Genomic DNA, 27,975 nt, shown 5'->3' on the forward strand with positions numbered 1-27,975 from the left:
TTCAGACGCACCTGTGTCTGTGACCTTGGTGTCAGCCGGAGGCCAGCGGGGCAGGTCTTGGGACGGGGCCTCCTGTGGGCAAGGCCTGGCTGGGAGCCGTGGAGTCCTGTGGGGTTCTTCAGCATGGTCTGGGGGCATCAGTGCCGCTGGCGGTGTGGACGGGAGGAGGGGGGGGTGGCACAGCCCTGGGTGGGCACTGGGATGTGGGCAGCCAGGAGGAGGGGGCCGGGACGAGGGCAGAGTGTCCTCCGTCCATCCCCCCCCAGGGCCTCAGAGCGGGGCCTCTGCCCCTGCGATCTGCCGAGGAGGCGAGTGGGGCGCCTGACCTTTCCTTCTGAAGCGCCGCGTGGCCCAGGAAAGAGCACAGGTCGGGGAGAAGTCCGCTGGGGCTTGGCCCGGACCCACGCTGCCCACCCCCGACCTGGGCCTGTGCCCGGCACTGTCCGTCCTCCCCTCCACCCGGGTAGACAGGCGGACTGCCCTCAGCGGCGACCCCCTCCTGCGGCCGCCAGTCATGGACACCCACTTTCAGTGCCTGAAGACGGGGTGCCAGGGACGGGAAGAGAAGGCCGTGCTGGCCTCCACCCTCCGTCCTCGAGGTGGCCTGTGCCCACCCCACGCGTAGCCTTCGGCGGGCCCGGGGTCGGCGTGGCAGGGGACCCCGAATGTCGTGGACCGTGCCGCAGCTGCGTGCGAGGAGGCCTGAGGAGGCGTCGAGGCGGGACCGTGCCTCCTGCCTGACGGCGACTTCCGGAAGCGTGTGGTCACGTTGTGTGTGAGCGGGTCCCTTCTGCTGAGCACTGCCGGGTGAGAGGCCACCACCGGACTGGGTTTGGGTTTTGTTGCCGAGCCCCACCGAGGGCGGTGAGGTCAGCCTCCCCGGACTTGGCGTCCGGGGTTCTCCGCCTCCCGGGTGCCGCCCCCGTGCTCACTGGCAAACCTGTCTCCAAATCAGCGAGGGGCCGGTGAGCGGATGGCAGCCTGCAGGAGGCGCGGGCCGCCACCGACCCTGCTGCGGGCAAAGGGGGCGGGGCCGGCCAGGCCCCCGAGTGCGGGAGGGGGAACCAGGTCACTCGTGGAGCGGGACGGAGACGGGCGGCCAAGTCCTGCCCGGCGGCAGCCTCGGGAAGAGCCGCAGAGCGAGGGAGCCCGTCCCCCGGGAGTCAGCAGCTTCCTGTTTCAGATGCAAATTCATGCCAACACGCTTGCAGAGCAGAACCGAGGGGACCGGACTTGGTGCTGCTGGATGTAATTGAAACACGCACAGATTCCACACGATTGTCACGTGCCGTCCGGTGGGCCGTGCGTCACGAAGCTGCTTATTGACGCAGCCTCTGGCTCGGCCCCGCTGGCAGGATCGCTCAGAGGGTACGTTTTGTGCCTTGCGCCGTGGCAACTGGCAGCTGGGACGCTCAGCTGGCCGCAGTGACAAAGAGCATCAGCAGTGCCAGGCGCTCCCGTCCCGGCGAGGCCCGGCCCACGCCCACCTGCCGTGCTTCATCCCTGACAGCGATGGTGGCGGATGCGATTTTGGAGGCTGGCGGCCGTCTTGAAAACCAGTTGCCAGTTACTGACACGTGCACATGCGCCCGGGTGCCAGGTGGGCCCCTGGGGACTCGGGTCCTGTGAGGACCCGTCTGGGGGGGGGGGGGGCGCCCCCAGCACTGACAGCGCCGGCCTGGGAAGGGGCCAGAAGGAACCACGCAGGGCACACCCCCCGCGTCACGAAACCACCGAAGACCACAGCCAGCAAGAGTGGTGCAGCCAGGCTGCCCGGTGGCCAGAGCCCCGTCCCCAGACCTCCCTCCTTCCCTCGGGGCCCCCGCGTCCTGGGGAGGGTGCTCCCACTCGGCCTGAGGGGGCATCACCCCATCACGCCCTTGCCAGCCCCCCTCCCCCCGGAGGCCCTCCAGGAACCACCCAGCTTGCACGGTCACGGTGCCCACACGGAGCGCCAGACAACGGGCTGGCTCGCGTCTGCTCTCCGGTGAGCTCGTTGAACCCAACCCCAGCCGCGCCTCCGCACCCCAACACTCAGCCCGGGTCGTGGGGCACGCGGACCCCCCCGGCAGCCAGCTGGCATTTCCGCCCGTGTTGTGGCAGTGAGTGGTGGGAGCAAGCAGTTGAGGAGAGGGCAGCCTGGCGACCTGAGACAGCTGGAAGGGTTGCCCCGGCCCCCGCCCCCGTGATGCGCCCCGAGAGAGCCTCCTGGAGAACGGGGCTTTCACAGACCTTTAGCAGCTCTGAGAGGGTGTGTCCTCTGTGTGGACACGCTGTGTGTGACACACAGTGTGTGTCACGCTGGTGGGCGTGAGGGCTCCCGATCTGAATTGGGAGCCGGTGTGGACGGGGCTGGGCGTGCCGGCGGCCTCCTTGGCTCTGGGCACTCTTGTGTCTGTGGACTCCAGGAGTTGCAGCCGCTGGGTCGGGCGCTCGTGCAGGCGCCTTAGCGTCTCTGCTCAGCTTGTCTGTGTGGCTTTTGAAGAGTCAGAGTTTAAAGCAGCCAATTTACGCATCTAAATTGTTAGGTTTATTTACTTACTGTTGCAAAAAAGGAGAATACGGTCTGTTTTGATAAGGGGCCCGCGACACGAACCTGAAACCAACTACGTAACGTCACAGTTATGACCGTTCTGGGTTTCACGTGTGGGGGATTTTCTGCCAGGAAGTTTGCCTTACAAACATTAGCGGCCTTTCCAGCTGGTACACTGATGTCCCAACAGTTATCGCCACGATGATGGAAAGAGAAGAAAAAAGACAAGAGCGCTGGTGCCTTTCGCCCTCGCCTGTCCCCTGTTGGAGAGCCTGATTTTCTGCTTCGTGGGTGGCTCTGTGCTCACTAATGTGCGTCCTGCTGCATGCAGCACTGCTCTCCCGCTGCTCTCTGGGTCAGCACGGCCTGCGGGGGTTCTGGGACCGTCCACCTCTGGGCCAGAGCTGGCGGGCGGGCTCCCTGTCTGTCTGTGGCCTGTGGGGGCGCGAGGAGGAAGCGCCAGGCTGGGGGGTCCCGCTCCGCCTGCCCTGCTTGTCCCGGGGTGTCCTCAGGAGACCAGACCGAGAGCATGTCCGGGCCCCAGCCGGGGCCTTGCTGCAGGCGGCACCCCCGGGGAGCCGTCCCGGGCCCAGGCCGCGTGCATTGCACACCCCGGCCGGAGACGCACCTGGCTTCCTTCCAGAACACCGGCCGAGGGGCCCGTGTGGGCTCAGAACCGCCACGGGCTTGCCCGGCGTGCCGCTCCGTTAGCGCCTGCCCTGGTGGCCAGGCCGGTAGGGAGTTCACGGGAGCCGTCCTGGGCGGAGATGAAAGAAAGCGTCTTTATGGTGGTGTTGTTCTGGAGGAACGGTGCACAATCTGAAACAAAGGGGGGGAAGGCGCCGTGGCGGCTGACCTAACCCTCATAACGGCACCTCCCCACGACCCGCCACCAGCCCCCCAGGGCCCCCGCTGTGGCAGCGTCAGCACTCTGGGGCCCTCAGAGGCGGTGTCTCCCCCACGCTTACTAATAGACGCCTTTCCTCCTGGGAGCGCAGGGATCTAGTGGGAAAACCTTTGGGAGAGACAGAGAGCTCACCAGAAGGGTCTCCGGGAGGTTAGCACAAACGGGCTGGCGGACCGTTTGGGGCAGTTCCTGCTGGAGGCAGGGGGCACCTCTCCAGAGAGAGGACAAGACCCCGAGGCGCTCGCGGGCGGAGGCTGCCCTGCTCGGCCCCGCCCGGGGCTGCTCTCCGTGTCAGGCCGGCCACCCTGGTCCCGAGAACCAGGGGGGTCGGCACCGGGATGCACTCGTGTGACGGTGGCTGTTTGCGGGCGGCAGGCCCGCCGCCCTCGCCTGCCGCTGCTCCCTCCTGCCTCCCGGGAGCTGTGCGTGCGGGCGCGTGTGCACGGTGTGCCCTGTGTGTGCCTCGCTGGCACACGTGTGCGCTGAACGCAGGCGTGTGTATTCACATGCACGTAGGCCACCTGCGTACACGTGTGTGTGCCTGTGCGTGACGGGAAGGAAGCCAAAACGGCCAGACCTCGTGCCGCTCCTGCCCACTAGTGACCCACGCTGTCACCAGGGCAGGATGGGCACTGGCGTGTCCTTGCTGCTCTGGCCACCGGCCTCTTCTCTCTGTCAGGGCTCTGCTGGGGGTGGGGGGGGCGCGGGAGGACTTCACCTGCAGGGGCTCCGCTCACCCTGCCAAGGCGGGGGGGGGGGGGGCTTCTCTGCGCTCGTTCTCTGCGGTGCCGTGTGAACCCTCCCCCAGCGGGGATGGTCAGAGAGCGTTGGGCGAGAGGCTCTTTCCTGAGCTCTTTCCCTCAGATGCATAGGTTACCAGGGACCAAGGCAAGTTTTAAAGCCGCCAGTTTCCATTCCAGAACCTTCAGAGCCGTGATTCAGTGGTGCCTCCCGTCAAGCCCTCGCGTACTCTCAGGACTCAGAACGATGTCTGCAGATGCGAATCACCAGAGAACATTAATCGCGTGGGACCGACAATGCTTATCTTGTGTCCCTGGCACTTAGATGGATGTCCAGGGCACGGGGATGTCTGTCGAAACCTGGTGCTCTAATTCTCTGCCCCTACTTGGCAGAGAGCCCGTGTGGGATGCTAGGGCCCCCACCCCGGGCTGACCCGTTGGTGGGTTCAGAGGCGCCTGTACCCCTGACTCGGAGAGGTGTGTGCAGGTGACCAGGGGCAAGTTCCAGGACATCGTGTGGGCCCCTCACGGCCAGCGCCTCTGGGAGGACCGTCCGTGTCACGAGATGACGTTTATTGTCTTGAGCCAGCTGTTTTCTAGAGTCGTTTGAAAACTTCAGTTTTAAAAGGTAATGATTCTCCGTTAACTGGTTTTAAGGAGAACCTGTTGAATGTACCCAGGGGGCCTTTGTGAACTACCTTTTAGGAACGTTTCCTGTTCTGCGGCAACTGCCCCATGAGAGGGGCCGGCTGGACCTTGGGCACTCAGCCCCCTCTTTATTTTCAGCCACCTACTGAATGACAAGAACGACGGGGCGGTGGGCAGGTCTCGCTGACATGCCTCCGGTCGATGGTTTTTCGGGGAAGGCGGCCTGCGCCGCGTGCAGGGCTGGCCTCCAGCGCTGGCTGCTGAGGGACCGCTTTCCCTGACATCTGTGTGATCCGGGGGCGGGGGCGAGGAACCCCAAGATTCCGGTCCCAGGGAACGGGAGCAGACCGTCCCAGGGCTGGGGAGCAGCTCCGTGCCGGCGACCTGAGCGCAAGCCGTTCTCGGCCTGGTTCTTGCTGGACACACAGCACAGAGCAGGCGAGTGTGGTCTCACGTGGGGGTTCCACGCCCGTCCCTCCCGGACGCAGGTGCACAAGGGGGAAGGAGGCGCTGGGTCGGGTGCGCGCTCGTGCCAACCGTGTGGCTGACGTGGCTCCAGCACCACAGATACCCCATTCCGAACGTGGCGGACCCCTTGGAGGGCGTGTGAGATCGCCTCCTGGGCCCGGGTGAATCCCGGCTAGGGTCAGCAGTGGGAGCTCAGCATCCCGGTCTCGGGTCCGTCAGACGAGCCCCCACTCCCGGAGGTGAGGGGCCCCCGGGCGCGTGCGTGGGGCCTGCAGACGGGGCTGAGACTGCCGTTTCCGGGGAGGAAGTCCCCCTGTGAGCACACGGAGCTCTGGGCCCCTGGAGTAAGGCCATGCGCGGGCACCTGCCCATTTCTGAGTTCGTCCAGGCCCCAGGCCCACACCCCTTTTTGGGCAGCAGAGGCTGGTTCCTTACAGTGGCTCCAACTTCCTGCACTGTGTTCTCTGCCCTGCGCGGGATGGGCGCCGGCCTCCCGGCTTCCGGAGGCATCCGCAGCCCCTCCCTGACCCCAGAGGCCGCCTTGGGCACTGTTCGCCGGCAGACAGCTTCGCTTCACTCCGTGCCTCCATAGCATGGCTTTGCTGCCGTTTTACTGCAGCTGTTTGTCAGGAGGGTCCTGGGAAGGGTCCTGGGGACGGTGGCGCGGGCCCCGCAGCTGACCCTGAGAGGCGCTGGCCCGCCCGCGGAGGCTGGTGCTGCACCCCCAGCCCTGGAGGTCAGCCGGCTCCGGTCCTCCTCCCGACTCTGTGGTCCGTGACGTGCCAGAGAGCCCGCCGGCCAAAGGAAGCATGTCCCTGAGACTCACGATGCCCGTGGGGCCTCCCTGCTCCCGGCTCCTTGACCCTCCGTGGAAGGCCGGAGGCGTTTTCAGTCCGTTTCTTCTGCAGACTTATGTCGCCTTGGCCAGACTCGGGCCATGAGCGTCTGGGGCTGAAATTAGACCGGGGCGCTCCTTTGTTTCCGGTTTCACAAGGGTCTGCATGTCCCGCACCAGGCTGTCAGCCGGCGAAAGCAGCGGCAGGGCCACGGTTCCGGGGAGAGGTGTGAACCACGGGCCAGATGTGTCTTCAAGCCCACCCACCGGCTCACCGAGGCCAGGCCGCCAGTGAGGAGGGAGCGCCCTCCCGAGTCCCTGGGCACACGGCTGGGGCAGGGCTCAGGGCTTCTCCCCCACCCTCTGCCCTCCTGCTCTGTCCTCCCTCCTGCTTCCTCCCTCCTCCTCCTCCTGCTTGTCTTTCCTCCTGCTTCCTCCTCCCTCCTCCCTCCTCCCTCCTCCTTCCTCCTCCTCCTGCTCCCTCCTCCCTCCTGCTTCCTCCCTCCTCCTCCCCCCTCTCTCCTCCCTCCTTCTCCCTCCTCCTCCCCCCTCCTCGCTCCCTCCTTTCTTCTCCTTCTCTCCTCCCTTCTCTGTTGTTACTGATGTCTGAGAAGTGCCAGATGCACACTTTCCTCCACCGTCACTTTCTTCAGATGGGTTACTCCTTTCTCCTTGTTGCTGGGATGAGGCTCGTAAGTGGCTAAAGCTGGGTTAGCTCACACCTCGGGAGCCTCGCCCGGGAGCGCCAGGTGGGGGGGCCGGCAGGTGCAGGGTGCCCCCACCAAGCCCGTTCTGTGGCGTGAGGCTCTCCCAGGTCACAGTGCCTCCTCCTGAGGGTCTGGGTGCGAAAACAGGGAAGTCTGCTTCCCGCGGCCGTAGCCTGATTCCTTCAGAATTTGCTGGACTGTTTCCCACAGTCCTGCCTGTACTGTGTCTGTGTGGGGCCCCAGCTGGCCTCGTGGCCGCATCCACTCAGTTCAGCCCGTGGTGTTCTCGCCTCTGCGCGGAGGGAGGGAAGGCAGGGGCCTTTCGAGGGGTCCCAGCCCGGGCACCGCCGTCCGCGCCCCGCACGTTCAACGGTCGGCAGATATCTGGCCTGGCTGGTTTTCGTTGCCAACTGAAGTCAGGATTAAAACTTGCCCCCACCTCTTTGTGGACCCCTAGACGACGGCCCTGCTCACCCCTCCAGACGGCGAGCATCTGGCCTCTGTGAGATACGGGCCCGTGTCAGGAGCCCCTGCGCCCTTGGTGCGGATGTGGGATGGGCTTTGCTGGGGCCAGTGGCCAGGTCAGGAGGCCACGGTGATGAATTTGTGTGGCGGCCCTCCTGCTCCGAGGTGCCTCCGGGACCTTGTGGTCCTGGTCCCGTGGCTCTGCCTGCCCAGCACAGGGGAGTGGGCCTGCTCGGGAGGCTCTGGGCAGGTCAGGCAGGCCGTCTGCTGAGAACCTGCCGTGTGCTCGTGGCCTTCGGTGGGTCCCAGCCCTCACTGGCAGGTGGGCTCGGTCGCCAGAAGGGAGGGCGTGGCCCCACCAACAAAGAGATGACTTGCGTCAAAACACGGAGACAGGACTGTGCCCACCGACTGCCAGGACACAGGACACGCAGGCTGTTGGAAGAGGTCTTTCCAGGCGTGAGGACCCAAGTCCCCGGGAGCTCGGCTCTGGTTCCTGCAGCCACGGTGGCTTCGGCGGCTCCCGCACAAGCCCTGGGGATGGGGCGTCCTGGCCCTGACGAGGGGCCTGCTGACCCCAGGCTCACCCCCACCGCATCCCAGAGCGGCCCGTGCCGTGACCCCAAGCGGCATCTGAACGTGCATGGCGGGGTCCGTGTGCGGGCCTGGGCCAGGGGTGGGGATCCTTGTGAGCCTGGGGGAGACTGAGACCCCTGCCCGCTCCCGGGGGGGCTTCTCCTGAATCTGCGGGGGAGAGCGAGACCAAACTCGTGTTCCCGTCCACGCGGGCCTCGCCGACAGAGGCCGGACCGGGGATTTATGTCCAGCGGACACACTCTGGGGAAACCACACGGTGGGAGTGAGGGCTGGCCATCCTGCCCCTCCGCCCCCTCCCGGCCACAGTCCCTGGATGAGGGACTGCCACCTTCGGGGAACCTGCTCAGAAGCCACATTCACGGCCGGGCGGGAGCGTCACGGCCATCGTCCGTGCAGCTGGAGGCCTCGGCCCTTCTGACGCCTCTCGGGGTGGACACAGCCCAGCATCCCGGCTTTTACTTCAGTTCACACACTGAGCCGTCCAAACAGGGAAACCGCAGACTCTGGTTCAGGCTCCTGTTCCTGATGGAGTTTTTTAAATTTACGTTTGTACGTTCTTGTTCTGTGTGCTTCTTACCAACACAGACTGAAACGTACCGCGTGGAACCTTGGAACGTCCTTCCTAACACGCGTATCCCATCCCAAGCTGCCCCCGGATCAGGCTTTGCTCAGTAAGGCCCAGAAGGAGACCCAAACCGGGGACTTTGCTGAGCCGCCCGGTGTAGCTGGTGCTTGAAGTGGGGGCTGAGCCCCGCCCGCGCCCCGTCCCTGCTGCCATGGACCGCAGGGTCCTTCTGTCTGCAGCAGAGGGCAGGGGGTGGGCTCTGTGAGCCGGCGTCGGATGGCCCGGCCGGAAGGGTCCACGCGTGCTGCCTTTGGTAGAGGTTTGGGCCATGGGGGAGGACTGGGCCAGTCAGGTAGGCCGTGAATGACAGGATTCACAGAAAACACTGGCAGTGGCCCTCCGGGCTGACGCTGGGGTCCGGGTCCTGGGGACACCCCGTCCCGGCAGCCTACTTCAAAAGTCATCACACTGAGAAGAAACACGGGAGTTTCCTTCGCCACACGACAGGTGGGCGTCCTTGGCGACAGCGGCCCCGCGAGATTCCAAGACAAAAATCAGGTGCCCGAGTGCCGAGAGGACGGACTGCAGGAACGTCCAGCCTGACGCCCCTCCGTGTGGCTGCTGATAATGAAATAAATCTTGGATGGCTCTGTAGAAATAGCATTTGGGGTATTTCTTTTTCTCCTTTCAAAAGAAAAATCCCTTCCATGAGGAGGCGAGCGGAAAGGCCCCGGCACGTTTCTGCATGATTGGCCATGACTGCGGATTGAAAGCTGAGGCGAGGCCGAGGCCAGGCCTGATCACTTCTTTAAAACCCCTTGAATGCGGTGGCTCCACGGGAGGGTGCAGAGAAAGGGCCGGAGAGCAGGAGGCACAGGGCGGCCCTCTCAGAGAGCCTGGGCTGATCAGATGTTTATCCTTTGGGAGCCCGCCCGAAATGGCCAGATAAAGCAATTTCTTTAAAAAAGTTTCTAGCAGGTGCCTTTGGGAGAAGAAGGGAGAATCCCCTGAATCGCGTCCTGGGGTGGCCACAATGGCCGTCTGCCTGCCCGGGGGGCCCTCCCCCATTCACGGAAGTGCTTAAGCCACTTAAGCGCATTAGCATCTGGATGCAGCTGGACCTCCGAGGACTGGGGCTGGGGCGGCCGGGTGGCCGTGCTCTGCTCCAGATTCTTCTGTGCTTGTTCTAATCCTCACCGCTTGAAGGCGGCCAGACTGATTTGTGACACATGAGTCCAAAAGCCACTTTGGGGGCTTGACCTGCCTAACTGATCTGTGCTCTGAATGTCAATGGCCTGTCCTGGAGTACGCTCTGGGGACGGTGGCGGTGGCCGCTGCCTCCCCTGCCGCATGCTGGGCGGTGTGTGTGTGTGTGTGTGTGTGTCCCCAGCAAACCTGGGAGGGGTCTGCAGAGGGGCTGGGGGGCTCGTCCCGGGGGTCCCTGCCCCCTCCACCAAAACCGGCCCCTCAGTGGGCCTCTCCGGGCTGACGCCACTCTCCCCTGGGGGACGTGTGTCCAGCTTCGCAAAGGCCTTCGGTGGAGGATGTGTTCAAAAAGTCAGAATTCGTTGTTTTCCTGCAGTGTTCTTTCTTAAATAAAAGTCATCGAGTCATGTTTTAGAGAGCGGCTCCGTTGAGGTGTGGTTTACAGACAGGCCTCGGTCCGGGGTGGACTCTCCTTGGCCGCCCCCAGGCAGCTTCGGCTCTGCCTTCTGCCTCCAGCTGCCCTTCCTGGACACGTTGTGCACATGGACCCTGGTGACGGGACCTTCCCACGAGGAAAGAGCGTCATCCGCAGCACGGGGTGGGGGCCAGCTCCCCAGTCCTCTGTCCTCTCCCGTGAAGGTCTTTCCTTTCAGCACATCCCGAACTTCTTTTGTTGAACATATTCCTAAGTACCCGTGACCCAGCCTGCGACTTCTCACTGCCCAGGGCAGGCTTGCCTCGCTGGGTGGGGGTCTCCAGTGTCCTGCACCCATCCACACCTTTGCTGCCTCATACCCAGCTTGACACTAGAGGAGTTTTCTCGGCAAGCCTGGATTTAACTTAGTGTATGAACTGGGGTGTGCTGTGGGGAGTGTCCCAGCCTTGCGGCCCTGGGGGTGACCCAAAAACCCAGCGTGGCCTCTGTGCTCCCGGGCGTTGCCTTCCGGGTCCTGTCCCACTGCCCACCTGAGGCAGATCTCATCGCAGGGTGTCCCCAGCCTGCTGTGAGGACACCGTGAAGGGCAGAGACCTCCCCGCCCCTCCGCTGCTCGTGCTGATTTCAGTGAAGCCTCCGGCAGACCTAGGGTCCAGGCCCCGCCGGCTCGGGGGCAGCACGGGGAACAGAGATGGGCAGGGAGGCCGGGGCCGCCAGAGGTGCACGGCACTTCCCGACAGGCCTGCCCTTGGAGAGCGTGCCTGGTCAGCTGGTCGTGCTCCCGCTCCCGTGTGGCGGGCCCGCGGTCCCTTTCCGGGGACGCGTGGAGCCAGGCGGAAGCAGCCTGGAAAGGACGGGGCAGGGGGGAGAGGCCAGGAGGTGTGCTGATTGCTTTCAGGGGACACGGGCTGCGGGCCCCTCTGTGCGGGGACTGAGTCCCTTCTGTGTCTTTCCCAGACTCTCTGCACACAGGCCACGATGCAGACAGTCCGGGCCGCCGACACCAACGAGGTCGTGAAGCTGATATTCCGAGAGTCGGACAACGACCGGAAGGTAGGAGAGCCCTCAACCGTGGCCCCTGGAGCTGGGCTCTCTGGACTGTGCGGGAGGCGCTATCTCTGCTCTGCCCACACTGGCGTCCTCTTCTCCTTTCCAGGTGATGCTTCAGCTGGAAAAGAAAGTCTTCCACTACTTCAACCAGGAGGTTTTCCGCGACAACAACGGCACCGCGGTGAGCCCCGCTGTCCCCTGTCCCCAGGCTGCGGCTGCTGGCCCAGCGTCTGGTTGTTGGGCGGCCTGGGCGGCCCCTGTGTGGGCGGTGCCCCAGGTGCTCGGACCTGACCGGGCGTCTCCGTGGCTGTGCGCGTGCACGTGTGCAAGACCAAGGGCGTGTGCGTGAAACGTGCATCTCAAACCGGTCGGTGGAGCCCTGGTCCCGCGGGAACCGCCCTCTTCCCCGAAGCCACCGCGTGCCCTGCAGAGTCCGGAGAGGCCGTGCGGGGCGACCAGACTCGCGTGACGGGGTCAGCGCCTGTTTGTCACGTGCTTATCGGTGTCTGTTTCGTGTAGACCAACAGGTGACGTGTGGTGTTTGCCAGTCTCCAAGGCCTAAGCGTCCCCCGTGTGGCCGGTTCCAGGCCCCCGGGGTTCCGTGGCGCAGGGGCGGGCCCTGGGTGGGGCACCTGCCCGCCCTCTGTCCTTCGTGCTGTCCCTCCCCCCACCCCGCTCCGTAGAGGCTCTGTGCACAGCTGCCCCCCCCCCCTCCGACCCCTGTTCAGCTCCCAGTCCGCCCGCACCCTGGCGGTCCGGCCCCCGTGCCTCCAAGACCCCTGGGACCATGTCAGGGACGTCTTTCTGCCAAAGCCTGGGGGTGGTGCTTGGACTGTGGGCCCCGCCCCGCCATCCCTGTTCTCACCTCTCTGCCTCTGGGAGCCCAGCCGTGCTGAGCGTGGGCTGCGCCTGTGCCTCAGTTTCCCCTCAGCGCAAGTGGAGCTCTGCCCGTGTCAGCGCCGGGCGACGGGTACTGCCCCCGTCCCCGTCCCCTCGTCTGTCCCCACCAGCCCGGGGCCACTGCCTCTCGCTCGCCGCAGGAGCCTACACAGTGCGCCCCCAGCCCAGAGCCCAGCCAGGGGCTTGTCTCCTGCACAGAGTCAGGCTCAGCTCCAGGCCCGCAGCCACAGGCCTCCGGTGAGCCTCTGTGTGCTCCCCCGGCCCCACGCCCCGTGCAGGGGACCCAGCAGATGCTCTGCTCCTCCCACCAGCCTGTCCCAGCGGGGGCTCTGCCCTTCGGGCCTGGCCAGACCACATGTCACGTCCTCGAGGGGCCTCAGGCCCAGGCAAGGTGACTCTCCCTCCACAGCCTCCGCAGCGCCCAGCTCAGCACGCAGACGCTTACAGCCCAGGCTGCTTCCCTAGGCGGGAAGCACCAGGGTAAGGACCGTGTCCTGCCTGCCGTCTGCACCTAAGAGGACAGCACCCCTGTGACTTCCGGGCCCGGGGACCTGGGGGCACGGGGGAGCCCAAGGCACTGTTCTGGTGAAGTGCCCGGGAGACTGGGCATGCCACGCTGTTTCTGGGCAGCTGTGTGACTTCTTGAGCTCAGAGTCAGGGTGGGCTTTCAGGGGCCCCTGCTGCAGAGGCAACGCCTCGGAGCGGGGGGCAGTGAGGCCACCAGGGAAGTATCAAAGCCGAGGGTCCAGCAGTGGACACATGGACGCGGGGCTGGCACGGGGGCAGCCAGGGACCGGACCGTTCGGGAAGGAGCAGGAGGTGGGCCAGAAGGACGTCCCGTGGGGTCTGAGCCAGGGCGGTGCGGGGGGCCTGGGAGACGGCATGTGTTCTGGAAATGGGGGGCCAGTGCACACGGACCCACATCGTGGGCAGAGCTGACATCTGGACAGAGCTCACGGTACTGCTGTTACAAATGACAAGTGTTGTCACTGTCGGACATAATGATTTTTATTTCCGTATTTATCCGCATATGAAACTTTTTAAGAGGGAGGAAGATTAGTTCGAATGTTCAGGGGAACGTTTGAATTTCAAAGATTTAAACATGCAGCACGGACTTAGAATAGGTTTCCGCATGGTGTTTTGGGGAAGACCCCACGTGCCCCTTCGTCGTGTCTGTCAGGAATCTCACGTGTCGGGGGCGCGCCCGGGCCCGGGGCCTCCGCGGGGCGTCTGCCTGGCTCCTCCAGGCTTGGGTGGCCGGCCACACCGCCCCCCTGCTGCTGCGGGCCCCGGGGGCTCCGTGCCTTCGGAGACACCTGGCGGGGTCACGCTGACGCCCGTGCCCCTGGCCGCGACCCGGCACGTTGAAAAGCCGCCTCCGCGTCACTCACGCACGGGAAGTAGGGTCGTCGGGACCGGCCACGGGGGACAAGATAAATGGCGTGACGAGCCATGCCACCGCCGCGGCGAGGCACGCAGCCCCACGGCCACGGGACAAACTACCCGTCCTCAGGATGGATGTGCCTGCGCCGGACGCGGCCCCAAAATCCATCGCGCCCTTCATCAAGCACCGGTCTTGTACCCGTCTGACAGAAATTTAATTCAAGCTGGCTTCTGGAAATAATTATTGTATTTTAAGAGTAGTAATCATTGGCCGGGACATGATTGAATGTGTCCATGCCTATTGACTTTTTCTATGATTTATAGCTTTGTTTAGTCGATATTCCCATCGAAATTGTATAATTAATTATAAGTGTGGCTGTCAGGGCTGCAGGATGGAGTGCCCTGGTGAGGATTTGGAGAGATTAAATTTTCCTCGGCTGTCCCAGGGCAGGGCTTGGGAATTTTCACAGCGCTTGGCCTGTTGGATAGAGATGTTTTCTGTGTGTTTAGCAACTGCTCAGCTCAAGGCGCATTGATTTTCCGGGCTCTTTTTTCTCTATCAGCGCGGTGTCTCTGCAGTAACAGTGGGATTTGTGCAGCCCTGACAGATACGGACGATCCGCCAGGCCCTTTATCATTGTCCACACACGCCCTGAGCTGTTTTTCACTTTGTAATCAAGAAGAATGTTTAAGATACATGTGAAATTGGTTATCGTGTTAGTGAAAAATCTCAAAGAGATACAAATTATCGTTTCAACAGAAATGCCACGTAATTTCTAATCGGGAACCTCTCACAGCTGGAGTTTGCCCCGTGGCCGTCGCGGAGCCCCAGACGCGGTCCCCCAGACGCGGTCCCCCCTCGCTGGCCCCACGCTGGCCCCACGAGGGAGCATCCCAGAAACCTGGCAGCCGGCCGGGGACCCCAAGCAGCAGATCGGAGTTTGTGACCGTGCGGGGCAGGACGTGGGCCACACGGGGCTACAGCTGTGTGCACGGGTGTGGGACTAACCTGTGCCCCGCCCCCGCCGGTGTCAGACAGCCCAGGGGCGCCCCGGCCTGGCGGGTGTTGGCCTTGCCCTTCGCCGGAGTGTCTGTCTGGCAGAGACCCCGACGCGCAGCAGAGGCTTCGTAAGTACGTGTTGACCTGGCGTGAGAGCATGCTCGCGCTCCGGAACGTCTCCACGTGGACAGGCAGGCAGGTTAGCAGGCAGATGGGTGCGTTACGGGCGGTGCTCCCCAAGGAGTCCCTTTCAGCACAGGGGCCAGCGCGCCTCGCCCACGGAGACCCTGCAGGTGAGGGCTCCTCCCAGACGGGCTCTGTCGCTTCGTTGGCAGCTGCAAGATTCACGCTCTTTCCAAACCGGATGCTTCCTAGTTTCAATTTTACTTCACACCCTTAGCCAGAGAAGCGTGGCCGTCCCAGTGGCTCTGTCCCCAGACGCTGCCACCCGCCTGTCAGCACGCAGAGCCGTGACCACACCTCATGCCAGGGTTTTCCAGGGTCTCGTCGCCTGCTGCAAGGCTGTGCTTACTGGAGGGTGTGCACGTGCGTGTGTGTGCCCGTGTGTGTGCAGTTCCTGCCGGCCCCTCACAGGGCATCTGCGGACGCCGCCCGCGTGGACGCCCTCTGGGCAGGTCTGGCCACCGAGGGGGTGCAGGGCCCAGCAAGGCTTCCAGGGGCCCTTTCTGAGGCACAACACGGAGGATGTTCGGCAGGTGACAGGCGAAGGCCGCTCGCTCACATGCACGTGCTCACCTGCACCCAGGCACCCACACGCGGCGTGCCGTCACGCTCCCCTTTGGCCCCTCGGTGTCCCCGGGGCTGGCCACGGGGCCCCGGGAGCCCCCCGCCGTCGCAGCACAGTGAGGGTGGTCAGCGTCCCCACGGCCACTCTGGTCCACCGTCTCCTGACACAGCCAGACAGAACCAGAACAGAACCAGCACCTGCGTGCGTGCGCGTGAACGAAACCCTTGCTGGCAAGGGACGGCGGCTCTGCGCAGCCAGGGGTCTCGTGGCCGGCGAGCAGCCGTCTCTCCGTTAGGGACGTGGTTTTGGGGGGGGCAACGGGGGGCATCTCGCTGTGAAGGGGAGAGAAGACCCCTCTCATGGAAGAAATCCGGGCACAGGTATAGCTTCTCGTTTCCCGAGGCAACTTCCGAAACCGTTTTTGGACTTTTGTGAAGTAGATTCCTGGGGCTACTAACTGGGCGCCATTTGGAGCCGGGCTGTGTTCTGGGTCCGGAACCGACAGATGCCCCGTGGGGCTCGCGGGCTGTTGGGGACGGAGGCGGACCGGTGCAAGAGAGTCCAGACGTGGCGCCACACGGGGAGCACGGGAGACATCGCCGCTGTCACCTGGAGGGAGGGAGCACCGGACGTGACCGAGGCTCTGGAAGAGACTGCGGCCGCCGTGAGCACCGGGCCATCGGGCGCGGTCACTGCCCGCGTCCTGGCGGCGGGGCTGGGCCCGGGAGACGCCGGGCCATCCCCGAGTGCCCTCCAAAGTGTGAGCGACGTCTTGCAGCTCACGACCGTGCGTTCTGAGTATTTGTGTCTGAGCGCCTGGCCCCTCGCCTCCGATACTTCGACGCGCACGGCCGTCTGATGGAGGGCGGGCGCCACGTTTACTGCCCCCCCAGGTGAAGGTCCACGGAAGGCAAGCTCGCGGTCCAGAGACACAAGCCGGGCGGGGGGGCGGGTGCACCTCTGAGAACACCAGACGTTTGGATAACTGACAGAAATCACAAAATAAGAGTATTTAATAGGATTGAAAACTTGAAGGAATCAGAAGCAAATGAACACACTCTGAGAGAAGCAGGCAGATTAAAAACTACACAGAACTCGTGGCAGTGTTACCAGTGAAGTCCCCGCCGGCGAATTCGTGGCGACACAGCCCGAGAGCGCAAGGAGGTACGGCACCTGCGACCGGGGCAGCAGAGGCGGGGGTGGGGGTGGAACGCGGCGTGAGGCCGTGGGAGGCCACGTTTGGCGAGCGGAGGTTGGAACCGCGGGAGGTGGGTCCTCGGGAGAAGGATGTGTCCACGAGAAACGGCGGGCCGCCAGACGGGAAGAGACAAGATGCGGAGCTGCTGAGGAGCACGGCGGGCCGCCCTCGAGAGGGACGCTGGCGCCAGGCAGCGGCACCCTGACCCCAGAGGAGCAGCGAGGGCCCGCGGCCGGAGAAGCCCAGGGACTCGCGCCGGGCGGAGTCGGGAACCCGCGGCGGGAGGAAGGCGCGGGAACGCCAGTGTCCCCCGGCGCGAGCTGTTCTTTGTGGACACGTGCGTGCGCAGGGTTCGCGGGACACGGCCGTCCAGGGCGTGGCCACCGGGGGACAGGGAGGGTCTCGCGGCATCTCTGTCTGCCGTGCTGCGTTTCTCTAAGAGTCAGCTGGGCTGGGGGGACCAGCAGGTTGGCTGGCTCTGCGGCTGAAAAGAGTCACCGTGTGGAAAGCAACGTGCCGTCGACGTCTCCTTGAACCGCCCGTCAGCCGTGGCCAAACCTCTCCGGACGCACGGGTCCTTTCCGGAACCCCGGCTCGTGGCCTCGGGTAGGCTGGCTCCTCTCCCTTGCACACGGGACCTGCATGAAGCCAGCAGCCACCCTCAGCGCCCCGTGCCCCCCGCACGCGGGGCCTGCCTCTGACCCGGGAAGGCCAAGAATTCAAGCGCCAGGGTGACCTACAGGAGCCACACACTATAGTCGTGTGCGTGTGCGTGTGTAAATATGAGTGTGTCTACCAGCACAGACGTACGTGTAAACGTGTGTGTAAGTGCAGGCCCTGTCCAGGCCCCAGGGAGTGTCTCTCTCTCCCTGAAGACTTCCTCTATCCCCGGCTCCACTGAGGACCCGACTCAGGAACTTTCCGGAAGCGGCTTGGCCTGGAGCCCACTCTGGAAAAGGAGCTAGAGTTTCCCCCTGATGTGGGGGCAGCAAGGCCGTGTGGTGCCCTGGAAGCCAAGCCGCCGTGGCCTCCCACAAGCTTCCCCTCCCCACGTGGTCCTCCGCCCGCCTCCCTGTGCCTCCCCTCCCCCCGGGGGCCCTCAGCCCCATGCCCGTTGGGGCCCCGCTGAGCAGGGTCATGCTCGGTGGATGTGGGCTCGCGAGTGGCTCCCGGGGGATCCGGGCCCCCGACCCCCGGCATCCGAGCCTCCCCAGGCGGGGTCTGAGGCTGGTGTCTGAGCGTGCAGGCTTCAGCAGGAACGTGTGTGAGGTGCGGTCAAGCGTGTGTGCAAGGGGACTGGTTACCCTCCCACCCCACAGCCCCACGACAGCTCCGTCCGGGTGTCGCCCTCTGGCCCATGCGAGGAGAGCACCGGGCGCGGGTGCTCAGGCTGGGGCCGGGCTGCGTGGGGACGCGACTTACGCGCACGTCCGGAAGCTGTGGGCAGTGCAGCCTTGGCACAGCCAGCGTGGCTGGACGCCACTGGTGGCACCCCTGCCTCCCCGGGGGAGGGCGGGCTTTGGTTCCGAGGAGTCTGCGGGGCAGGACTCTCTCCTCCGCAAGCAGGAACCGTGCTCCCCGCCCACGTGTGCTCTTGGGGTCCCCCCGGTGTGCTGACTCGGCCGTTCTTTTCTAACAAACATTTTTTTTAACATTTATTTATTTTGAGAGAGACAGAGTGAGCAGGGGAGGGGCAGAGAGAGGGGGAGAGAGAGAGAGAGAGACAGAGAGAGAGAATTCCAAGCAGGCTCCGCACCGTCCGCACAGAACCCGACACGGAGCTCAGTCTCGGGAATCGTGAGATCGTGACCTGAGCTGGAATCGAGTCGGACGCTTAACCGGCTGAGCCACCCCGGCGCCCTGTGGCCATTTTTAATCACACTCCCGTGCGAGGTCCACGTGGCTTGCTCCGTGACTTAGCTCGGGCAAAACAAAGAACTGTGTCCGCCCTGCGGGCCGCCGCCGTGGCCTGTGGCTGTGCTGTCTGCTGCCCCTCGTGGTTTTGAGAAGGGCCTCCTGGGCACCCGTGGCCTCTCCAGGGACACCAATGGGCGGCTGTCGGCAGGGCTCCCCGCACAGGTCCAGTCGGTCCGCCAGGCGTGTTTCCCGCGGGTTCCGTGGCTCCCTGCAGCGGACCGACCCCCACCCCCACCCCCTGCCGGTGCGGCACAGCAAAGTGACCTTATGTTTTTCTGTTTCTTTTCTTTAGCTCTTAGAATTTGACAAAGAGCTGTCTGTTTTTAAGGACAGACTGTATGAACTGGACATCTCGTTCCCTCCCAGGTAAGGAGCACCCGCTTGCCGGACGAGCAGGTAACCCTTCTCCCTGAGCGCCAGGCCCTCGCCTGCCCTTACACAGCCCGAAGACAGCAGCCAGCTGAGAACAAGAAGAGCTTGTTAGCTTCTGCTAGCTTCCCTTAACAAAAAGATGTTTTTAAGTATGCAAAATATTGCCTTCTCAGACTGGCACACTGGGGGCCCCCAGCAGCTGCTCTGGGTTCTGGGTCTTTCTGGGATCATCAGGGTTTTCCACAACGTCGTGTGTTGGGTGAGTTTTTGGCCGTTTTTCTCTTTCTCGGGCAGAGAAGCTTTCGCCGGGTTTTACTCCGATGTTTACGGAATCTCGCGGTCTACAGCGACGACACCCCATCCCCTCGCGAGGGGCACGGCCCACACAGGCACCCAGGCTTCAGAGGGCGTGGGGCAAAGAGAGGCCAGCAGAGGGTGGGCCAGGCATCCTGGGGGGAGGGCACCCTCAAGACATGGAGACCCTGTCCCCAGACTCCTCCCCTCCCTCTCTCTGCTTTCAGATCCCTGGCACGTTCCGGAAAGTTTGTAACGGGGGGTGGGGGGGTGCGGGGGGAGTATCACCAGACCTAACAGCTCTGCTCCCGGAACGAGCTCGAAAACCAGACGGCCCTTCGTGCGTCTGCGAGGGGCCTCCCTTCCCCGCGCCACAGTTCAGTCACACGTGTGGGGGCCGGAAGGGGGCCCCACAGACCACTGGACGAGTGACTTCCTGTGGCTCGAGGGCATGGGCAGGTGCCCCTCTGACCTCGGGGCCCAGGCTCCGGCCGAGAGGGCCACGGCGGGAGTTCCAGGGGACCAGAGAGGCAGGGACTGGGTCCTGGTTGGTGCCCCGGCGGTTCCCAGGTGGGTGCTGACCAAGCACGTCTCCTCACGGCCCCGACCCCTCACGGGTATAGCGACGTGCGGTCAGATGTCCTTCCAGACGTACCTGAGACCCGACAAGATTCTTAGGGTTTGTCACGCTGCCTCGTCCCGGGTGTGGTAGGCCAGGCCCCCCGAGTGCCCCCTGTTTGAACAACCTCCGGGGTCTCTCTCCAGGCTTTGTTGAGCTGGCGAGGAGGGAGGAGGCCTGGGGGCACCTGGGGCAGAGGCCACGGCCTTGTGGACACGGCCACCTAGAGCTGGCGTCTGCTTCTCGAGTTTCTCCCGAGTGCAGAGCTCACAGGGCCTCGTGGCCAGTGCCCTGGTGGGGAGCAGCAGAGATGCCCGCCTGACCACCCCCCAGACACGGCGAGACTTTGGAAGGACGTCAGCCCTCACGTGGCCACATAGGACAGTGGGGTCCTGGGCTGGCGGCTCCTGGCAGGGCGGGCACGGGCCTCCCCCGGAAAGTGGCCGCCGCCCGGCAGCCCGCTCGTCTGGGGCCTCTGTCGCCCCTGGACAGGAGAAGGGGGTGAGCTCGTGCCACGTGGGAGGAACTTCAGAGGGCCGCCCGTGGGTGCTGGTCGTTGTTCACCAGGGCCTGGGGAGGGGGTCTGTGCACACGGGACGGGTTCACCCTGCCCTCGGTAGGGTCCATGACGTGTGGGAGGAGGACGGCGTCCCTGCCCCAGCCTGGCACCTGTGAACATGCCTGAGAAGGCACTCACTGCAGGTGGTGTCCTGGGCTCCAGGGCGGCCTGCGGGGCCCCTGAGCCCTTAGGGGCAGAGAGCTCGCTCTGGCTAGAGACAGGAGCTGTGACAAAGGAGGGGACACCTGATGTCCTACCGGTGCTGGCTTCACAGGCGCAGGGGCTGCTTGGCTGGTCGATTAAGTTATTAAGTGATCGATTACAGGTCGATTTCCTTTAATTAGGAAGTAACACAGCGGTGTCCCAAGATGGGCGTGTGGGACAAGAGAGGTGAAAGGGTTTTTCTAAAGAAATCGGCAGCTCTGGAACGTCAGAGCCCAGCTCCGGGTCTGAAACGCTTGTGATCTGAGTGCAGTCCCCGCACCTGCTCTGGCACAGACCGACCCAGTGCTCTTAAGGCCGGTCCCCATGCTGCCCAGGGCGCCCTCCCCCCGCTGCCCCATCGTCCACCCCTCCCCCGATCCCGGGGTCATCCCCCTCCCCCCTGCCTGGGTCACGCGCCACGTTGCCCCCCTCCCCCACTGCCCAAGACACACGGCCCCTCCTCCTTCAGCTCCTCCGTATTTTTGAAACCATGTGTGTGACCAGGGCTCCCCGTGTGGGGTTTGGAGCTGCTGTACCATGTGGGAAGGGCACGAGCCCCCGTAAAGTCTGGGGAGAGAACGGGCAGTGGTCGGGGACGGTGGCTGTAAGGTTTGATGTCCGCCAGGTAAATTCTGACTCTCCTGTACGATAAGTGGTCTCAGGCATGCTGCGTGTGCGTGTGTGTGCGTGCGTGTGGGTGTGTGCACACGGTGGGGTGTGAGCTCACGCGCAGCTGTGTATGGGCGATTGCCCGCGTGGGCTGCAGCGGGCACAGACATGCACACGTGGGGGTGTGAACAGAAGATTGTGTGCAGGTGGGCGTTACTTAGGTAAGAGCGCACGTGTGTGCACGTGTGTAGGTATGGGAGTGTGTGTGCAGAATGTAGGTTACTGTGCATGTGCATAGCATCCACAGACGCGTGGATGCGTGTGCACGTGTGTGCATGGGGGGTGGTGTATGTACACGGAGGGTGGATCTGGGGTTCGTACACACGCGTGCTCGTATGTGCGCACGTATGGGTTTAGGGATGTGTGTCTGGGTGTGTGCGTGTGTCTTGTATAGGTGGGTGTTGGGTGTGAGCTGGGTGTGCACATGTGCACGGGTGCGTGTACCCAGGGGCCCGTATGTGGCGTGTGCACGTCCGAGGGGGTGGGTGTGCGTGAGGCAGGCTGTGTTCTTGTGCATCGTGTGCGCGTGAGTGTACATGGGCGTGTGTTCACGTGCAAGATGCATATGCAGAGTGTGCATTGCCCGGGCGGGGAGCGTGGGGGTGTGGGCGTGGGGGGCTGTCTCCTGGGCGTGGGTGCGCGTGTCTGGACTGTGAACAGCCACCAGTATGGAGCAGTCTCGCGGCTGGAGGCGGCTGGGGGCTTCTGACCCGGAGTGGTTTCCTCGCGCACGGCCCTTTGTCCCCTCTTGGAGCCGAGGGCGAGAAGGCCCCAGAGTGCTGCCTGCAGGAAGGGGCTCGGTGACACGGCTGTCCTGTCCCCGCCTGGGGAGAGGCAGCGCTGCTGGCTGAGTCCTGAACGCAGAAGCGCCTGTTCCGGGGCCAGAGCCTTCCGGAAGATTGGCAGGCCTGAAGCGTCCCGCCCTCTCGTCCAGCTCCTTCTTGTCCCACACTCCCGGCACCGCCCGACCAGGGACACGACATCGCCCTGTGGGGAAGGAGGCAGGAACTCCGTCCCCAGCACGGGGTCTGAGGCTGGACCACGGGGCCCCCGTCTCAGTGGGGACCGTCGTTCTCCAGTGCCGGGGTGCCCGGGGGTGGGGGGTGAGCTCGAGGCACCCCCCCGCCAGCTGCCACTCCCCACCCACGGGGCGGCTGTCCTGCTGGGAGGGGGCTCTGGTGGAGGCCGGTCCCCTCGGGAAGCGCGGCACACGGGTTCTGGACCGAAGGATGCCCAGCTCGGGTTCCCCACGCTCGTTCCCTCCGACAGAGGTTTCTGTTTGCAGATGTTGGCTGGGTCCCGTGAAGATGTTCCCGGAAGGGAAAGGGTCCCCACCTTCTGCCTTTGTCCTCGTGGCCCGGGCAGGGCAGGCTTGTACACGGAGACCCCTCACTGACCGCAAAGTGCCACGCCAGTTCCTTCCCACGGCCCGGAGGGTTTTACCCAACACACGTATGGTTTGTGAGCATCGCTTTTCACTTCCCAGGCTGCTCCGGGTCGGCCGGGAGGTGCGGACAAAGCACTGCCTGTGTCTCCGAGGCTGCGTGTTCTCATCCCCCCACACGGCTCTCGGGTATCGCCGGGACTCGCTGTTGCTCTCGGTACTTGCTGAAAGGCTGTGAAGACTGGGCCCGGGCAGCCGGGGCTGTCAGGTCGTCGGTCTCAGGGAGGCCCACGTGTGCTTCGGTCCGTCAGAACCAGGGAACCGTGGCGGCACCTGAGGGCGTGTGCCCGTGCCAGTGCGTGAGCACAAACCCTGCACATCCGTTCCCGTGGCCTCGGGCTGGTTTCCAGAATGTATCTGTACTCTCTGCCCTTTATCCAAGTGGTGAGTGCCCGGCACGCGGGTCACGCGGTTTCTGGCCCTCCCGCAGCGCCGTGCCGAGCAGGACGTGCTCCGGGGGTGGCTCCCCAGGGCCCCGGGTGGCGGGCGGGTGGCGGTGCGGAGTGCCAGCTTGGCCGTGCACCCGCGAGCCCCACAGGCGTCTCATCGGCAGCTGGGCCTCGCGACGAGAGAGAGGGGTTCTTCACGAAGATGCTTGTTAGCGTTCTCCACGGACTAACACAACTTCAGCCCCAACGGATTGGAACTTAATGCCGTCGCTTTGCTGGAAAAGGTGCTGATATTCGGACGTTTACAGACTCTCCAGTCCTTCTCCACGAAGGCACAGCTCGCATAGCACCTTCCCTGGGGCCACCACAGCAGTGACCGGCCGTGGGCGGTGGTCGAGAGGCAGTGTGCCGCTCACCCCGGGGTGGGGGGGGGGGCAGGCAGAGGGACCGCGGGGGCCCTCCAGCCCCACCCCAGGCTGTGCGATGGCGCCCGCCACCCCCACCAGGCCCGGGGCAGCGCCCAGCCCGACGAAGTCCCATCCTGCCAGACGGTGCGTCCACGGGTCTGTCAACATCCCTCCGGCAGCGGAGTGGAGCTGAAACCACATCCGTGAGCCGCCGGCTCTTTGCCGTGGGAGGGGGCCGCCCACGTGCACGACTGGGGACGTCACAGGTTGGTCCTTCGGAGCCCCTGGGGTGCCACGTTGTGCAGACGTCCCAGATGTTGGCGGGTGTGAGACGGCGTGTCCCTTGCCGCGTGGCCTCAGGGCCACGGAGCAGAGCACTGTGTCCCGTGGCGCACTGCCAGGCACGTGGGGCCGATACCAGTTCTCCAAACTCCTGGGTTCTGCTTGAGAGCTTGAATTTTCTCACTGGCAAAAATTCTCTCGGATGTTTTCCTGGAGAGGAAAAATGGCTCGTTTCGTGGCCTCTTGAGAAAACTCCTGTCTGATGCCCGTGTCTGAGCGACAACAGTCTTTATGCCTTTCTAGCAGAAACAAAAACAAAAACAAAAAAAAGCCGTTCCATGACAATGATCTGAAACAGCCACGTGGCAGAAACCTGTCTGTCGCATCTCGTCCCACGGCGTCTCGAAACATCCCGCCTCGCGGTCTGGAGAGCCGGGAGAGTAACCACGCGTGGTTCTCAGCGTGGGGCCGCCGCACAGAAGCCACACTGAGGAACGCCACCCGCCCATCAGCGCAACGTCAGCACCATGAGAAGGCCGGATGGCATCCTAGGGCGATCGTGAAGGCGGTTTTACCTTACAGACGCTCCCCGAAGGGTCTCGGGGACCCCCGGGGCCCACACGCCACCCCCTGAGGACAAGCCAGAAACCAGGAGTAGCCCAAGTGCCCACCGGTGGCGGGATGGATACTCGCTACTGAAGCAAAGCTCCACATGTCAGCGACTGGCTCCAGACCGCTCTCTGCACACAAATCTCCAATCGTGGCACGCGTGAGGCCGGACGCCAGGCGTGGTGCAGGACCCGGAGACGTGACTGGTTGGCGCTGCTGGGGTCACGACCCCTGACTTTGCAGGCAGTGGCCGGAGGGCCGGCGGGGCTCCCCCCAGATGAGGGGTCGTGCGGGGGGACGCGTGGGGACGTGTGGGCCCTTCCCAGTGCGGGTGACACTTTAATATAAAGCTGATTGAGAGAACAGGAAAACGTGACCTGGGTCTGCCCCTGAGACGTTTGCAAAGTGATTTACTTTTTCGGAGGAAGCAGTGGGAAGAAACACGACCATACCTTCCCGGAGGCCAACTCCCCACGGCCGGAAGGAGAGGTTTTTCCTGAAGGAATTAATTACAGAATAAGATCAAATTGTAGCTTTAAGAAAAAAAGAAAAAAGAAACGTATGTAACAGAGCTAAACTCACCGCTTCAGGCCAGCGGAGGGGTTGTCTATCTTAACGGATGCATTTAATTTTAAATTAAGGACAAAGATGCTCTTTTCAGACTTCTTCCCGGGCCTGATTTAAAGTTTAACCACCTGTAGATTCTCATCCATAACGATCTGTGTGACGTTGTGCAGTTAGGACGAGGAGGTGCCATCTGCCAGGCCTGGCGGCTGGGAAGGAGCCAGGACGTCCGTCTGTCCAGCGGGTCTCTGGGCCCAGGTTGGATGTGGTCCACGGAGATGCGTGGGGTGGGCACCGGCAGGCACCGTGGCCTCCAGACCCGAGTCAGGCCTGTACCTTGACCATCAGGCTTCTGGACGTGTGCCTGCCCTGAGCCAGTGGCTCCCGGCCGCACGGGGCGCCCACACTTGGACCACAGAGGGGCCTCGGGCCCCAGCCCCTCAGGGAATTACCGCTTCCCTCGATTAAGGACTCAAAGCAGCAAATGCAGTTAAAACCTACACGACGGAGAGAGGACCAGCCACTCCTGTGTCCTACTTGTCACAACGTCCTCGTGAAGAACCCAGACGCCAGCTGCCCCCCAGCCTCCTCGGCAGGACAAGCGTGGACGAGTGTGCTCCTGGCTGGGCCGGGGCCACGGACGAGCGACATCGCCTGGCACACGCCAGCCCGCCTGGGTGCTGGGGGGGGCTCGCCGAGGCCGGGTGGCAGGCTCTGTCCGGGAACACGCTGCCACTGAGCTGGGGGTCGGGGGTCGACACGGCTCTGCCCCGAGTTTCCAGAGGACAACATGCCGAGTTGCTGGACTAGAGCAAGCCCGCTGGCCAGGGGCAAAGGTCCGGGGTGGGGACAGCCGTGAGGGCAGCCGGTGGCTGTGGTGGCCCGGCTTAAATGCTGAGACGAAGTCCGGACGGAAGCTGGATGAATTCCACACGCTCAGACACGACCCTGGACGCTCAGCTACGCCCGATGCCACCGACGCTACAGGAAACCCCTTTGCAGACCCCTGACGGTCTTCAGGTCTCGTCTAGGGCTGCGCACAGCGCCCACACACGTGGACACACCCCAGGGCCCAAGCCCAGTGTTTGCACCGCAGGCCCGGGTTTGTGCCAGGACACAAATCTGTCAGCGGGGCGCCTGTGCACGGTGGGACCTGACAGGTGGTCACGACTCACACAGCGGCGCTGGGACGAGCCCCAGAGAAGAGCCAGAAAGGCCCAGAGCGGCAGCGAAGCTCGCGCCTCGGCCCTAAAATGTATGTGCCCAAAGGGGAGCCTCGGGCCCGACCCCACCGTGCTCGAGCAGGACCCGGCCACCACAGTCCAATGTGACTATAGGGGAGTCCAAAGGAGAAAGAGGTTGGTCCCAAGAGGTGTCCTGCTCTTGGGGGCACTGCCCTCCTCCCCACAGCCCAGGGGCCGTACCCTGTGGCCCCTGACCCCTGAGAGGGGGCCCAGCCACTCCTGGGACCAGGGGCAGCAAGCCGGAACAGTGCCGGTGCTGGTCCAGACGGGCTGGGGGGGGCGGGGCCCGGGCAGGGTCGGGTCCTTCCTCCGCTGCCTGACGCGCTGCCCAGACGGTGGACGGAGTGCAGGGCTCCTGGCCCGATGCCGCCTGTCCGCGGCCTGAGCACCTCCAGAGCCGACAGTGACTAATTCGGTGCCGGCCGTGTGCACACACTTATCTGAAAGCAAACCGTGGCAGGGTGGGGACCAGGACCGGCGCCCTGCCCTCGCCCCCACGGAGAGGCAGAGCCGCCCGTATCTGTTGGCAGCGTGTGGTAGAGCTAACAATCGTCCACCTGTCCTCGAGGACTCGGCCTCCCTCCCTCCCTGCCCCTCGAGCTCCTTTCCTCAGGATGTGGGTAGCGGCCCCTTTGCCGCGGCTGGGCGGGCGGGTGGAGTCGCCGCGGGCCCCGAGCCGGACAACACGGCGGGGAGGGCACAAAGCCCGGCTGTGTCCGCCGGCCGAATCCGCGGGGCCAGCGCGGGTGGGGACGCCAGGCTCAGGAGGAAACAGGAGTACACCGCAGCCAGACTGGCACGTTCCGGTACGTTCCACACACCGTGGGGGTGGAGGGGCGGGGGTGCGCCCTCAGGGAGGCTGCGGGGACAGAAGCCCCTCCTGGGACCCCTGCCTGCCAAGTCGGCCCCGCCGTGTGAGCGATCGCAGACCCCCCAGCGCGTTACCGGAAGAAAAGGTACAGACGCGCGCCCATCACGGCCAGTGCAGTGCACCAGCCCCAAGCGGATAAGAGCGTCCCCCAAACATTTGGTTTCAAAAATACCAGCTCTTACTGAAACTCCTGGAAAAGAGAAGGAAAGAAACAAAGCTACAAAGAAAAAGAAGTGGGCAGGAACCGTGCCAACACCCAGCTGTCGGGCGGAACGCTGGTGGCAGAGCCCGCCCAGGAGGGGTGCCGGGGACGGCCGGTGGCTCGGACTGCCCGGCCCCTGCCCACGGGCGCCACTGCCCCAGCCACTGGCTCTTCATTCGGGCGTGTTCCCGGACAGAGCCCGCCACCCGGCCTCGGCGAGCCCCCCCCAGCACCCAGGCGGGCTGGCGTGTGCCAGGCGATGTCGCTCGTCCGTGGCCCCGGCCCAGCCAGGAGCACACTCGTCCACGCTTGTCCTGCCGAGGAGGCTGGGGGGCAGCTGGCGTCTGGGTTCTTCACGAGGACGTTGTGACAAGTAGGACACAGGAGTGGCTGGTCCTCTCTCCGTCGTGTAGGTTTTAACTGCATTTGCTGCTTTGAGTCCTTAATCGAGGGAAGCGGTAATTCCCTGAGGGGCTGGGGCCCGAGGCCCCTCTGTGGTCCAAGTGTGGGCGCCCCGTGCGGCCGGGAGCCACTGGCTCAGGGCAGGCACACGTCCAGAAGCCTGATGGTCAAGGTACAGGCCTGACTCGGGTCTGGAGGCCACGGAGCAGAGGGAGAGGGGCCAGGGTCCTCCAAAGACCAGGGGCCACCTCGGGAGCAGCCCAGAAGGCCACCCGCGTCCCACTCTCGGAGCTCAAAGCAACAGGAGAAGAAGCCGCGGGTGATTTGGGATTCACCTGAACAATTGTTCCACGAGGGAGGGTCTGAGACCCTCCTGAAGGCCGTGCGGACAGCCCACGCCGAGGGCACCCACACAGCACAGCCAGTCTGTCCACCGATGATTCAGTCCTTCCCGGACAGGACGCCCGCTGGGGGTGGGCTGGCCACTGTAGGGGCACCGAGGCGGCTGCACGGGGCCCATGGGCAGGACTGCCCCGGAGGG

The 27,975-nt window shown here is 64.3% G+C and overlaps 1 protein-coding gene across 2 annotated transcripts in view; it reads left to right on the forward strand.

The window, feature by feature from the left end:
• The window catches only part of INPP5A (inositol polyphosphate-5-phosphatase A), a 175,787-nt gene that overhangs the window by 142,050 nt on the left and 5,762 nt on the right, over positions 1-27,975 (forward strand). For both annotated transcript variants that reach the window (XM_042960550.1, XM_042960549.1), the window contains exons 10-12: positions 11,065-11,160; positions 11,264-11,338; positions 18,596-18,669. In XM_042960550.1, the coding sequence (XP_042816484.1) occupies positions 11,065-11,160; positions 11,264-11,338; positions 18,596-18,669 (245 nt within the window). The remainder of the gene's footprint in view (positions 1-11,064; positions 11,161-11,263; positions 11,339-18,595; positions 18,670-27,975) is intronic.

The sequence above is a fragment of the Panthera tigris genome, chromosome D2 (genome assembly GCF_018350195.1).
Source record: "Panthera tigris isolate Pti1 chromosome D2, P.tigris_Pti1_mat1.1, whole genome shotgun sequence".
Lineage (NCBI taxonomy): Eukaryota > Metazoa > Chordata > Mammalia > Carnivora > Felidae > Panthera > Panthera tigris.